General features: G+C 51.4%; 1 protein-coding gene across 1 annotated transcript; it reads right to left on the bottom strand.

The window, feature by feature from the left end:
- Positions 1-7783: 7783 nt before the first annotated feature.
- Positions 7784-9467, bottom strand: LOC543137 (expansin-A2). Its single transcript, XM_044494749.1, has 3 exons — positions 9223-9467; positions 8793-9105; positions 7784-8525 (listed from the first exon to the last, which is right to left on the bottom strand). Exons 1-3 carry the CDS (start codon positions 9359-9361, stop codon positions 8222-8224), a joined length of 756 nt encoding a protein of 251 aa, XP_044350684.1. The 5' UTR covers positions 9362-9467; the 3' UTR covers positions 7784-8221.
- Positions 9468-14765: the final 5298 nt, after the last annotated feature.

Here is a 14765-nt window from a genome sequence, read left to right as displayed (position 1 = left end):
CTTGGCTTATCTCGGCTTCCAGTCAAAGGAAATAGTAATTGATATGCTACCTCACACAGGTTGGTACTGGTCTTTATCCTGATTATTGTGCCTGTCATATGTATTGGTAATTTGGTATTGTGCTACTGTTTGCCGATTTCATAAAGGAGTAATTTGGAGCCTGAACTCGCAGGCAAATCATTACATCGGGTGATTTCAGTAGAACTGCACAAAATGATCAGATGGACAGGTACTTATGCTGCTGCTATGTACTCCAAAGTTCACTCAGACAAGCATCGATGTTGACAAGAAGTGCCTATATTCATTCGAGTATCAACCGGCGTCAACCAATTGTCAAACTCCAAGTATTAGGAGAGTGAACGCCAAAAATATTGCTTGGTGCATAGCCCAGAAAAACGCAGTCCAGTCTTTGGTCCCAACTTGTGCCTTTTGGTTATCGGCACATATGGTAGCGAACTATATGGCATGGAGTCTAAAGATTCCAGACAAGTTGGTTGACGCGTATATTCATCTGGGACTTAATCAGTCTGCACGCCAAGGATGCTCCATTTCAGTTGAACTGCACAAAAAATTTGGGTGGTTCATTTTCTCAACCGCCTCCTTTCTCGTCTGCAATGTAGAATTTTGGCGAGATACAGGACCAAGATGAGCCAGTAAACTAGTTGGATGAAAGTAGTGGCCAAGTTGCTCAAACCTCCGTCGGCACGAGGCCACTATTTGAGGATAAACCTACAAGCAAAGTTCAGATTGTCTGTGCTGCCTCTTATGTACTCGAAAGTTTACTCGTACAAGAACTAATTTTAGCAAGAAGTACCTCTGATTGAACACCATTTACCAGTCTGTACCCTAGGTAATTAAAGTTCGTCCATGGATCATATTGGCTGTGATCTCAATCATTTGGATGCATAAACATACTGAACATGTGTATATCTGAATCTTTTTGTGAATTATGTATGAATATTGTCGTGTGATCTATCAATCATTTGGATGCATAGATATGCTGAGCTTGTGTATATATGAATCTTTTGAGTTGTTGATAGTGAATGTTGGCTATGAATATGAACGTGTCCTGTGAACCTGAGTTTGATATGAATTGCAACAGAACCAGTTATAACCCTTCTCCTCCTCTCAATCTGCGACTCCACTGCCGCGTTTTCCCATCTCCGAGTCGTTCCCGTCCGGGGCCTCGCCGTCGTCCACCGCCTCGCTGTGTTCGGTGCGGCGTGGTCAACAAACGAGAGTCATCGGAAGAGGACTGTACGTGGAGAGCCTGACGGCTGGGACCCACGAGGTCCATGGTCGCACGCAAGGAAAGTTCCTCCTTATTAAGCTGAAAAAAATGTTTCCTCCACCTGACAGCTGGGACCCACCGGCTGTATCTTCGCACGGAAGGAAGTGCCTCCTTGTTTTGCGAAAAAAATTATTCATCCCGTTGACAGCTGGGACCCGTCAGATTTGGTGACTGACTTGTGGGCCTGCTAAGCGGACGTGTACGCACGGCTTTGTCAACTTAATCAACAAATGATTCTAGCAGCTGGACCGTTGGATGTTAATCCAACAGCCGTGCTCCTTCTTCAACCTCTGTTCTTGCTCCTGTCTCCCGTGGGCGGCACCGCGGCTGTGCTGCCGCGCACCCGAACCAGTGAAGTTTCCCACTCCTCTCCATCTGCGACTCCACTGCCCCGTCTTCCCCATCTCCGGGTCGTTCCAGTCTGGGTGCGCTCGGCACGGTGTGGTCAACGTGGTCAACAACCGAGAGTCATCGGAAGATGACTGTACGTGAGAGGCTGACAGTGGGGACGCACCACGCCCATGGACGCATGCATGCAACGGAACGCGGGGAGGTCAACGTGGTCAAGGAACGACTTCCATCGGAAGTATACTGTACGTGGAGAGTCTCAGCTGGGTCCACGGCCGCAGCAAGTAAGTGCCTCCTTATTACGCGGAAAATAATGATTCCTCCAACTGACAGCAGGGACCCACTGGACGGGCCACCGTATTTTGCGAAAAAAATGTTTGCCCCCTGACTGCTGGGACCCACCTGACGGGCCACCGTATTTCGCGAAAAAACGTCCCCCCCCCCCGCTGTCAGCTCGGACCCACCGGAAGTGCCTCCTTATTACGCACAAAAAAATGAATACTCCCCCTGCTAGCTGGGACCCACCTTGGTGGGAGGCTGACTTGTGGGCCTACTAAGTTGACGGGGACGAAGGGCTTTGTCAACTTAGTCAATATGAACGATTCTAGCTCCAGTGACCGTACGATGTCCATCCAACGGCCGTAGTGCTTCTTCAACCTCTGGTCTTCTTGCTCCAGCCGCCCAAACCAGCGCCGGTCGTGCCTCATGCTCCTGCCTCCCGTGGCCGGCTGTGCTGCCGCGGAGGACTCACCGCCCCCTACTATTCCCACCGCTGGCCAGGCCCTGCGGCGACGGCAGCCTCACACCGCAGCCGAACCAGTGAACCCTCGTACTCCTCTCCACGCGGGCTTCCACTGCCGCGTCTTCCCCGGCTCCGCGTTGTCCCCTTCCTAGGCCTCGCCGTCGTCCACCGCCGTGGTGCTCTCCGTGCGGCGTGGTCAACATGGTCAAGGAACGACTTCCATCGGAAGAGTACTGTACCTGGAGAGGCTGACAGCTGGGTCCACGGCCACAGCCCAGTTTTTTTGTGATTTGCCAAGTAAGTCGCTTTGTCAGGCCTGTTGGGCTGCAAATCTTTCAAGACGAGGAGAGCTTTCATTCGGCTGGCCGAGAAAATGGCCCATCAGTAATGAGAAATGGGTTGTACATTTTTAAAACACATCAAAGCGGCAATTAGTTTCAAATATCTTTTTTTCATTTCGAGATTTGAAATTACATTAATTTTTATGCGTGGAGAATTTGTTGGATTTTATATTGATATACATTTAGTTTTAAATCAGTTTGAATGTGAGTCGAAATTTCGGGATTAAAAACAGTTCGGACCGCACCGAAATATGCAAAATTTCGTATAATTTTTTAACCGTGGCCACAATATGGGCTGTAATGCTAACAAAAAGAATATGGGCTCCAAACAAAACCTTAAGAATTAGCAAATGGGCTGTAAATTATTAGAAATAATGGCAGATGGGTGTATGCTGTTTTCCACAGATTTGAGGCTTTCCTAAAAAAAGGTTGACGCACAAGCAGTGACTGTTGGATGGCCATCCAACGGCCGTCGTGCTTCTTCAATCTCTGCTCTTCCTGCTCCAGCCGCTCAAACAAGCGCCGGCGGGACTGCCTGCTCCCTCCTCCCCGCGGCCGGCTGTGCTGCCGCGCAGGCCTCACCGCCCCACCGTACTCCCATCGCTGGCCTAGCCATCCCTCTACTCACCCACACCTGCTGTTATTCTCCGGCGACGGCAGACGAACCAGTAAACCCTCGTTCAGTCGTACTCCCCTCCGCGTGGGAAACAACTGCTGAGTCTTCCCTGCCTCCGTGTCGTTCCCTTCCTAGGCCTCGCCGTCGTCCACCGCCCTGGTGCTCTCGGCGCGGCCTGGTCAACGTGGTCAACGACCGACATGCATCTGAAGTGGACTGTACGTGGAGAGGCCGACAGCTGGGTCCACGGCCGCACGCAAGGAAATGCCTCCTTATTACGCGCAAAATAATGATTCCTCCACCTGACATCGGGGACCCACCGAAAGGGCCTCAGTATTTCGCGAAAAAAACGTTACCGCCGCTGACAGCTCGGACCCACCAGCTATATCTTCGCACGCAAGGAAGTGCCTCCTTATTACGCACAAAAAAATGAATACTCCCCCTGTTAGCTGGGACCCAGTATAGTGGCAGGCTGACTTGTGGGCCTACTAAGTTGACGGGGACGGAGGGCTTTGTCAACTTAGTCAATATGCACGATTCTAGCTCCAGTGACCGTACGATGTCCATCCAACGGCCGTAGTGCTTCTTCAACCTCTGGTCTTCTTGCTCCAGCCGCCCAAACCAGCGCCGGTCGTGCCTCGTGCTCCTGCCTCCCGTGGCCGGCTGTGATGCGGCGGAGGCCTCACCGCCCCCTACTACTCCCACCGCTGGCCAGGCCATCCCTCTACTCACCCACACCCCCTGTTATTCTGCGGCGACGGCAGCCTCACACCGCAGCGAACCAGTGAACCCTCGTACTCCTCTACGCGTGGGCATCCACTGCCGCGTCTTCCCGAGCTCCGCATCCTCCCCTTCCTAGGCCTCGTCGTCGTCCACCGCCATGGTGCTCTCGGCGCGGCGTCGTCAACGTGGTCAAGGAACGGCTTCCATCGGACGTGGACTGTACGTGGAGAGGCTGACAGCTGGGTCCACGGCCGCAGCAAGGAAGTGCCTCCTTATTACGCGCAAAATAATTATTCCTCCACCTGACAGAGGGGACCCACCGGACGGGCCACCATATTTCATGAAAAAAAACGTTTCCCCCCTGACTGCTGGGACCCACCAGCTACACCTTCGCACGCAAGGAAGTGCGTCCGGGCAAAAAAAAATGATTCACCCCCCTAACTGCCGGGACCCACCAGCTACATCTTCGCACGCAAGGAAGTGCCTGACAGTCGGGACCCACCTGGTCGAAGCGTACATAGCGTTGTCATTCTGGTCGCGAACGTGTACGTACATACTGGTCGATGTAGAGGCGCGCACGTGTCGTAGATGTAGAGGCACGCACGTGTCGTAGTACAGGCGCGCACGTAGCATGTACACGTACGTACAGCGGCGAGGGTGCAAGAAAGAAAATACGGCCACGTACGTACATACGGGCAGGGTCTCGAACGCCTACTCGCGCATACGTACATGGCTGGGTCGGAACGGAGAAACAGCGTCGTCGTCGTGTTCATGGGGAGCCAACCGGCTGGGTCGGAACGGAATGCATGGTCGTGTTCAACAGGAGGGCTTGGACGGAACAGGCGATGGAAACGAGGCCTGGCGTACTGCACAACGAAGGAAACGGCCTTGTGTTCGACCGGCCACGTTCGAAATGGTGTCCTGTTGATCGGGAGGGGCCTGACGTACCGCAAAACGGAGGAAACGGACCTCCTACGGTCGAAACGGGGGTCCTGTTGATCGGGAGGGGTGTGGCATACCGCAAAACGGACGAAACAAACTTGTGTTGGAGCGCTACAGTCGAAACGGGGGTCCTGTTCATCGGGAGGGGTGTGGCGTACCGCAAAACGGACGAAACGGACTTGTGTTGGAGCGCTACGGTCGAAACGAGGGGGAAGGGGTGTGGCGTACCGCAAAACGGGACTCCACGGGATATTGTTCATCTCCACCGTCGACCTCCTCCAGCCTCCACGGGCTACCGTCGACCTCCTCGAGCCTCCACGGGCTCCTGTTCATCCAGCCTCCACCATGCGCTACTCCACCGGCTACTGTTCAACCACCCCTCCACGGGCACCCCTCCACCGTCTACTGTTCATCCAGCCCTCCACACCACGGGGTCTTGTTCAACCACCCCTCCACGGCCACCCCTCCACCATCTCTTGTTCATCCAGCCCTCCACACCATGGGTTCCTGTTCATCCATAGGCAACGCCACCGCTCACTGTTCATCCCCCCCTCGCAACGCTCATTGTTCATCCCAGAGGCAGCATCGATCGGCTTCAGTTAGCAGCAGTAGCGAAGGAATCGCTCCATTGGGTTCAGTTAACAGCCATCGATCGATCGCTCGGGTTCAGTAATGCGTAGCCTGCAGTGCAATCGCTCGGGTTCAGTTAGAGCCCAACGCCTCGCTCGGCTTCAGTTAGAGCCAACGCCTCGCACACACGCGCGTACGTACGAGAGAAACGCGCATCGCTCCGCCCCCGACCTCCCACCGTAACCGGCAACTCCACGAAATTTTCCTCCTGCTCGGTTCTACCACGGTTTTTTCCATCATGGACGGCCCAAAGAATGTCATGCAGCTGCGTCTCCGGCCCGCCCAGGACAAAAAGCCCATTTTCTGTCATGATTTTTTGTCATAGAAGTAGGAGCCCACCACATCTATGATGATACCGGGTTTTGTCACAATTATCGTCATAGAAGTGTCATATGTATGACAGAAAAAATTTCGTTCGGCCCAAAATGTCACGGATGTGTCTTTTTTTTGTAGTGAGAGGGGGAGGGCGAGAGATTGGTTCACCGGCAGGGGATCTACAAAGTGACGAGAGGGTGGATGGACAAGGTTCATGTGGCTTTGGGTATAGGCGTTCACGATGATGCATGGTTCCTCCGAGCGAAAAAAGCTGTCATGGATTATCTCCTTGCTCTAAGATTGGTGCTAATTATCTAAGGGTAGAAAACACGTTTGGTCGGAGTGCTTTCGTGCCTCACGTGTGGCACTTATTATTTTGGTTAATAAATGCGGCCAATGCCGAAAATAATTCGCTATTTGGCGCCTTAGGTGCCAAATAAGAGCCATATGTTTATTTCAAATTCATGATTTTTTTGAAACCATGAACTTTTAAAAACCCATGAGCTGTTTTTTTAACCATGTTTTTTTTAAAAACCATTAACTTGCAATGCACGTCCTCGTAAACCTCTACAAGAGGCAAAGACCACTTCATGTGCTCCGTGTGATATCGATAATCTTACTTCAAAAAATCTACAACTCAACTATGTGCACTTGAAGATCATCATTGGACTTTGTCAGCAGGATGGTGAGTCAATGGCGAAGATCCAGGTGTGGTGCAGAGTTTCTCATCAGCGTCATATACGGAGATACATGACTCTTTCATCTCTAGTATCTCTCCTGCTGCTCTCGGTTGCTTTAGACCCTCGGTCGCCAGCTCTGATGTAGAAGGTGCTGGTGGAGCTGGCAAGGGACAGGAGAAACCCTAGTCGGTTCGTCCGGCCTGACGGCGACGAGGCCCAAGGCTGTCGTTTTTCTCCTTGGAGGCGCCGCCGAGGTCCGCTCTCTCCACCCTGACCTCTATCTCGGGTGAAAATCCAAAATATGACTTGAATTGGGTGGCGGCTACATCAAGTTTTTGTTACGTACCCTCCTTGAAGGCGTTGCCTGGGGGAAAATGGGTTCTCGGGAGAGCGATGGTGCCGGCGATGGTGTTTGGTAGCTTGGAGTGGCTTTTTTCGAATCATTAAAGACTGTGGCATTTTAGAGTGGCACATACCCAATTAATCCAAGTATCACATGAATTTATTTATTTTTCAGTCGAGATGGGACAAAGGTCAATTGATTATCCGTCTCCGGTCGGTGTAGGTGGCGACAGCGCCCGTGTCGTTTTTCTCCTTGGAGGCGTCACCGAGTGTGTCGGCGTCTTCCTAGCTCTCACATGGGGTTGGTAGTTGTCTCCGGGCGAAAGCCTTGGTTCGGAGTTGGATTGGCACGACGGCAGCGTCTTCGACGTCGTTCCTCCAATGGGAGCACCATTTTTGGAGACACTACCTGAGGTTCTATGTGGCGCTCCTCCGGTGCTCATCGTTGTCCAAGGATGCGCTTTAGGAGCGCAATGTACATAGTCGCCGGTGAGTTCAAGACAGTGATTTTCTTGGGACCGTCCAAGTCCCACCATCTACTTGCCACCTCCTTTTATGCATCAAGGGTGGATGGTGCGTTGACGAGGGACGTTCAGTTGGAGTTTAAGTTGTCTTCGGAGTCGAGACGCGGTGTTGTTGCTCTACTTTGGATAGGCACTTCTCCTTTGTATTTCTGTTGTCTCTGGTGGCCGCCTTCGGACTAGCTTGGTGTTGAGTTGTGCTACACTCGTTGTTCGCAATAAGTTGCAATTCTCTTATAATTGAAATTATGTCTTCTATAAAAATATGATACGTGTAGCGTACTCTCAAACGAAAAAAAAATAGTTGTACTACTTGAAACGGTTAAACCATAAACTAGCATTGTTCATGGTCCCCAAAATAACAAGTGTGCCCCCACAAACATCTCCCAACCATATGGCAGGATTCGGCAACAACAGAAGTTACAAGACACTCTCACACACCACTCCATGCATGTGTACCTCTAAAGCACCCTTAAATAAATCACCTTGCGATGTTTTCACAACGCAAGGCCACACTAACAATGATCAAAATGCTCAACTCCACAATAAGTAATAACTTATTTATGTCTACTACTGTGCTACTAGTATGAGAGAAGGGAAGGCCTAAGCGGGTGCTGATCAGCAGCAGCCTCGGAATAGCCGAAGGCCTCTTCTTTACTATAACGAAGAGGTTTCCTTCTCTTGCTCAAGCTCCAAACCAATGCAATCCATCCGTCCACGGACGACCTCGCTAGAACTGGGCTCCTTCGAAGGTCTGGCCGAAGGACCAGCCGGCGGGGGCGGCGTTGTTGCTGGTGACGGTGCGGCCGTCGCTGAGGGTGACCCGGAAGGAGAGGCTCTGGCCGTCGAGGTCCGCGTTGCTCTGCCAGTTCTGGCCCCAGTTGCGGGCCATGGCCTGCCACCCGGTGCTGGACCCCTTGATGGCCACGGACTGCACGTCGCCGGCGCCGGCCACGTTGGTCACCAGCACCAGGTTGAAGTAGGAGTGCCCGTTGATGGTGAACCTGATCCCACCCTTCTTCACGCACGGCACCCTGCACCATGATCGGCGAAACACAAATCTTCAGTTCAGTGAAACCGCAACAGTTTCTACTAGTGGATCATGCAACTTGGAACAACACATCGTGGTGGTCAAGTGAGCGTGACGCCTAAACTATTTCGAAACAGCACCGAGAGTCGCTGTCAGACCAAACTACACCAAATCTGCACTCTGGCCCACCTAACATGGTCCATCGACACCGACACGGGACCAGATTAAGGAAGTTTGTGCACGCGAGAAGGTTTGTAACTGGCTGCCTCACCTCCTGTAGGCGACGGCCACGATGCCGGCGCGGTAGATTCCGATCTGGAGGTAGGCCGGCTCGGCCATGTCGAAGTGGGCGCGCGGCGGGTTGCACCAGCCGCCGTCGTCGTTGGGCAGCGCGTAGTTGGGCGGGCACAGGTTGGTGGCGGTAATGGTGATGCTGCCCGGCAGGCAGGAGCTGCTCACGTCCTGGCACTTGAGCTCGTAGCACGACCCGCACGCCGCGCCGTCGTTGAACAGCGCCGTGCTCAGCGCCGCCGTGTTCGTGCCGTACCCCGTGCTGTACAGGTTCCCGTAGCCGCACGCGCCGCCTGCAGGACACTTCAGTTAGACACTGTACTACACTCATGTCGGGAACCACACACATACAGGTAGGTAGGTAGGTTGTTTTTTTCTCTTCAACAGTGTAATACTCCTGATGAACTCACCCATTGTGCCGGACGCGTCGCCGCCGCCATAGAAGGTGGCGTGGGCGCTCTGCCACGAGCCATAGTCGCCGGCGGCCCGCCGGGCGAGGAAGCAGAAGGCAGCCGAGAAGAGCAGGAGCAGAGCATTGGCGGAGGCCATTGCAAAGAGCTCGAAGCTAGCAGCTGGTGCCTTTCTAGCTCGGTAAAGCGACCGACCGACTTGCTGAGGAACCGATGGATGGTTGCTTGGCTGTGAAGAGAGAGCTGCTACCGGCTAGGTATTTATAGGCGAGCTGCCGAGTGCTCCTGGCCGTTGGAATCGTTAATCGCTTTGCCGAACGGCAGAGAACAGGGGACAAAAGTCGGAGATGGAAGTGGGGACTGCGTATCCATCCCCCGGCCCCGAACCACCGCCGACCACGAGCGGCCACGACGGCGGTTAGCACATACGAATCGCGCGCACATGCGGGTGCTCGTCACCGCGGACGCTGCACACAACGAGACAGCAACTGGTCGTGTGCGTACAATTCATGGCCAGATTAAGCTCGCCCGCCCACATGGCTCCCACGAGCTACAGTCCATGGATTTCGCCACTGGGAAGAAGAAAAACAATATGGATCCTCTTGATTGATACATAACCATAAAATACATAGATTAACCATGTGATCGTGGGAACCTGATCGGCATATATCACGATTCAATCAGGATCAAGATGCTGCTGCTAATGAATTGTGCATGTTCCCGTCGCCGTCTGGTAATTCAGTTATTGTAACATGCATGCCATGCCAAACTTTTACTACTACGACCTGTGGCAGGGACAGGATGTCAAGGTCGCGCGCAACAGTTTGATGCGACGGCCGACGGAACTCGAAAGCCTAAAGCAAACCCACTTGTTTAGTGATGCTCGATCCATCAAGTTGCACGTAGATTAATATGAGGAGCGGAAAGAGGGCGCACGACAACCAATCGTCCCAGAGTGTGAAGCATGTTCCTCCTCTGGACGCCTTTCTCCTTTCCAACGGTGGCGAGGAGATTCGAAACTTGCGTTCTTCAGTTAACTTTTCGTCGGTTGTAACCTCCGGCCACCCGGAGCCTGTCGCTCCACTAAAGTTATATAAACCTGAGATCTGCCTGTCGGGTGTGGAAACTAACTAGGGAAGAAACATCGGATTAGTCACGCGAATCAGGGAGTTAAACAGATTAATCTAACGAGGTTAAAATGCCACTTCCCTAGCACTAGCGACATGCATGCCCAGCACTACCAGTCCAACACCAAATGATAAGTTTAGAGTTTTATAAGGCATAGTTGGTTGATAATTTACTAAGGTTCTCGGCTTCACATGCATGAACATGGCCACGTACGTACGCGGACAAAGTTGCGCGGAAATCGGTATCTTCAGACCAAACTGCAAATGCTGCTGTCTGCATGCGCATGCAGCTATGTCATGCATGTACATACAAGATCTGGTTTGCTCCAGACGGACCTCGGCGCATCTTCTGTCCTGTGCGCCAAGTGTCAAACCGATCGGTGGCTGCAATCAACGCACCAGCCCTTGCTCCAAACCTCGATCTACTCCGATTGTTATATGTCAATGTTGCTATAAATTAAGTAGGTAACCTTCGTGTAATGCAAGGGTCGATGTACAGGAAACGTTGGTTAGTTAGTGGCTACCCAAATGGGAAAGAGACTTTGGTGCACCGGTTGACTTGCCGCTCATGCATGTTCTGCACGTTGTGTAATGCACTTCTGTACTGTACCTTCCTTTTGGTTGTGCCTCACTGCCTCGTGCTTGAAACGCAGCACATAGCATCGTTTCTTCACAATAAACGGCCAAGTAACACAAAATTACGCGAGCAGAACGGGTAAAAATGGTTTAGAACCGTCGGCGTCCCATCATCATCACGTATTAGTAGAGGATATATAGCGGGGATCGCGGTTAGCTTTCCTGTCATAATCTGTGGCTTTCAGAGATAACATGCGCGCCGAGCGCCACGCTTTCACAAAAGCAATAGTCTCACTCTCACGGCGGCAGCGACTAGAACTAATTAACCGTCTATTTCCTGGCCCCCACCGCGCCATGTTACTCGCACATGCATGCCCGCCCGGCCATCGCGGCCAATCTCCTGTCGCTGGAGGATTCGCCTTATCTTGGAAGCATTCTGCAATTTCCAACATCATCAGCAGCTTCATGATTTTTAAAAGTGTTTTCATTAATACTGATGATCGGGTGAGCCCATGCCAGGTGTTCTGTTTGTGATGCTGCTGGGTGGTGGAGTGTTGGATCTGGGTCGGAGCCTTGGAGAGGTGAGGTGGAAGGAGCTCTGTCTCCGACAATGCTAACGGACAATGGGGTTTGCACGGTGTAACGTGTTCAATTTTCATTTTCATGAGATCTGTCAGGCTGAAACCTTCGACAAGTATACTGCAAGCTTATGATTTCAGTTACTAATGGCCGTTCTGCCAAAAAAACATTATTTTTAGTTTCAAATATTTCTACTGTTGTACACAAATTTCCCGCAAAAAAAGTACACGAATGGCACAAAAACTACTTTTCTCGGACAAAAAACATGACATGGCAAAAGTAGAAGTAATCACACGCATGTCTCCCTCCTCGTGGGCTACTCGGGCGAATCCTCACCACCGCCCTTCTCTTGAGACAGGCATTCGCCCGCTTTATAGGTAAAGCAAACACCACATTCATACAACAAATTCAAGTAATAATGAGAAAATAAATATAAGACCACTGGGGCGACAACACAAACACGCCTTATTAAAAAGAAGAAGAAGAAAGGGCTACCAAGTGACTGGCATATAAATGGGTAGGTGGTGTCTTGCAGAAGTCGACGCATCTAGCATGTTCTCTAACCGATCCTGGACCTGCTGCCGAGAGCAATGCTGCGCAAAAAATATCAGAAATTTGAATATAGAGTCAATGGCCCATCGCAAGAAGACCCGCTCAATAATCATCTTGTTCCGCATCCTCCAAAGGGTCCAGATCATCGCCGTGAACACTAACCAGAAGAGGTGTCGCCTCCTCCCGGTTTGGTTAGCTCGAGTTTCTAGAAACTCAGCAAGGTCCAGTGCCTCGCATTAAAGCCGCAACATATCATGGACAAATCACCCAAAAAAACGGGGCAATTGTTGGGGATTGTTGCAGAAATTAAAATTTTCAACGCATCACCAAGATCAATCTATGGAGTAACTAGCAACGAGAGAGAGGGGAGTGCATCTTCATACTCTTGAAGATCGCGAGACGGAAGCGTTGCAAGAACGCGGATGAAGGAGTCGTACTCGAAGCGATTCAGATCGCGGTGGATTCCGATCTTAGCGCTGAAGAACGGCACCTCCGCGTTCAACACACGTGCAGCCCGGTGACGTCTCCCGCGCCTTGATCCAACAAGGAGGAGGGAGAGGTTGAGGAAGAGGGCTCCAACAGCAGCACGAGGTGCGGTGGTGATGGAGTGGCAGTTCTCCGGCAGGGCTTCGCCAAGCACGCGCGGAGGAGGAGAGGTGTTTGGGAGGGGAGGGGCTGCGCCTTGGAAGTGGTACTGCAGCCCTCCCCTCACCCCTCTATTTATAGGGAGAAGGGGGAAGGGCCCGGCCCCTCTAGATGACATCTAGAGGGGGGCGGCCAAGGGGAGGGGGCTTGCCCCCCAAGCAAGGGGGCGCCCCCTTAGGGTTCCCCCCGCCAACCCTAGGCGCATGGGCCCTAGGGGGGGTGACGCCCAGCCCTCTTAGGAGATGGTTCCCTTCCACCTACAGCCCATGAGGCCCTCTGGGACAGGTGGCCCCTCCCGATGGACCCCCGGAACCCCTTTGGTGGTCCCGGTACAATACCGATATACCCCCGAATATTTCCGGTGATCGTATGACAACTTCCCATATATAAATCTTCACCTCCGGACCATTCCGAAACTCCTCGCGACGTCCGGGTCTCATCCGGGACTCCGAACAACATTTGGTAATCACACACAAATCTTCCTTATAACCCTAGCGTCATCGAACCTTAAGTGTGTAGACCCTACGGGTTCGGGAATCACGCAGACATGACCGAGACAGCTCTTCGGCCAATAACCAACAGCGGGATCTGGATACCCATGTTGGCTCCCACATGTTCCACGATGATCTCATTGGATGAACCACGATGTCAAGGATTCAAGTAATCCCGTATACAATTCCCTTTTTCAATCGGTACATTACTTGCCCGAGATTCGATCGTCGGTATCCTAATACCTCGTTCAATCTCGTTACCGGCAAGTCACTTTACTCATTCTGTAATGCATGATCCCGTGACTAACCACTTAGTCACATTGAGCTCATTATGATGATGCATTACCGAGTGGGCCCAGAGATACCTCTCCGTCATACGGAGCGACAAATCCCAGTCTCGATTCGTGCCAACCCAACAGATACTTTTGGAGATACCTGCAATGCACCTTTATAGTCACCCAGTTATGTTATGGCGTTTGGTACACCCAAAGCACTCCTACGGTACCCGGGAGTTACACAATCTCATGGTCTAAGGAACTGATACTTGACATTAGAAAAGCTTTAGCAAACGAACTACACGATCTTGTGCTATGCTTAGGATTGGGTCTTGTCCATCACATCATTCTCCTAATGATGTGGTCCGTTATCAATGACATCCAATGTCCATAGTCAGGAAACCATGACCATCTATTGATCAACGAGCTAGTCAACTAGAGGCTCACTAGGGACATGTTGTGGTCTATGTATTCACACATGTATTACGGTTTCCAGTCAATACAATTATAGCATGAACAATAGACAATTATCATGAACAAGGAAATATAATAATAACCATTTTATTATTGCCTCTAGGGCATATTTCCAACAGTCTCCCACTTGCACTAGAGTCAATAATCTAGTTAAATTGTGATGAATCGAACACCCATAGAGTTCTGGTGTTGATCATGTTTTGCTCGTGGAAGAGGTTTAGTTAACGGATCTGCGACATTCAGATCCGTATGCACTTTACAAATATCTATGTCTCCATCTTTAACATTTTCACGAATGGAGTTTAAGAGACGCTTGATGTGCCTGGTCTTCTTGTGAAACCTGGGCTCCTTGGCAAGGGCAATAGCTCCAGTGTTGTCACAGAAGAGAGTCATCGGGCCCGACGCATTGGGAATAACTCCTAGGTCGGTAATGAACTCCTTCATCCAGATTACTTCATGTGCTGCCTCCGAGGCTGCCATGTACTCTGCTTGACATGTAGATCCCGCCATGATGCTTTGCTTGCAACTGCACCAGCTTACTTCCCCACCATTCAAAATATACACGTATCCGGTTTGTGACTTGGAGTCATCCAGATCTGTGTCGAAGCTAGCATCGACGTAACCCTTTACGACGAGCTCTTCGTCACCTCCATAAACAAGAAACATATCCTTAGTTCTTTTCAGGTACTTCAGGATATTCTTGACTGTTGTCTAGTGTTCCATGCCGGGATTACTTTTGTACCTCCCTACCAAACATACGGCAAGGTTTACATCAGGTCTGGTACACAGCATGGCATACATAATAGACCCTATGGTTGAGGCAT

Source organism: Triticum aestivum, chromosome 3B, assembly GCF_018294505.1.
Source record: "Triticum aestivum cultivar Chinese Spring chromosome 3B, IWGSC CS RefSeq v2.1, whole genome shotgun sequence".
Classification (NCBI taxonomy): domain Eukaryota; kingdom Viridiplantae; phylum Streptophyta; class Magnoliopsida; order Poales; family Poaceae; genus Triticum; species Triticum aestivum.
The sequence above is the reverse complement of the archived record's forward strand: the minus strand, read 5'-3'. Positions and strand labels throughout refer to the sequence as shown.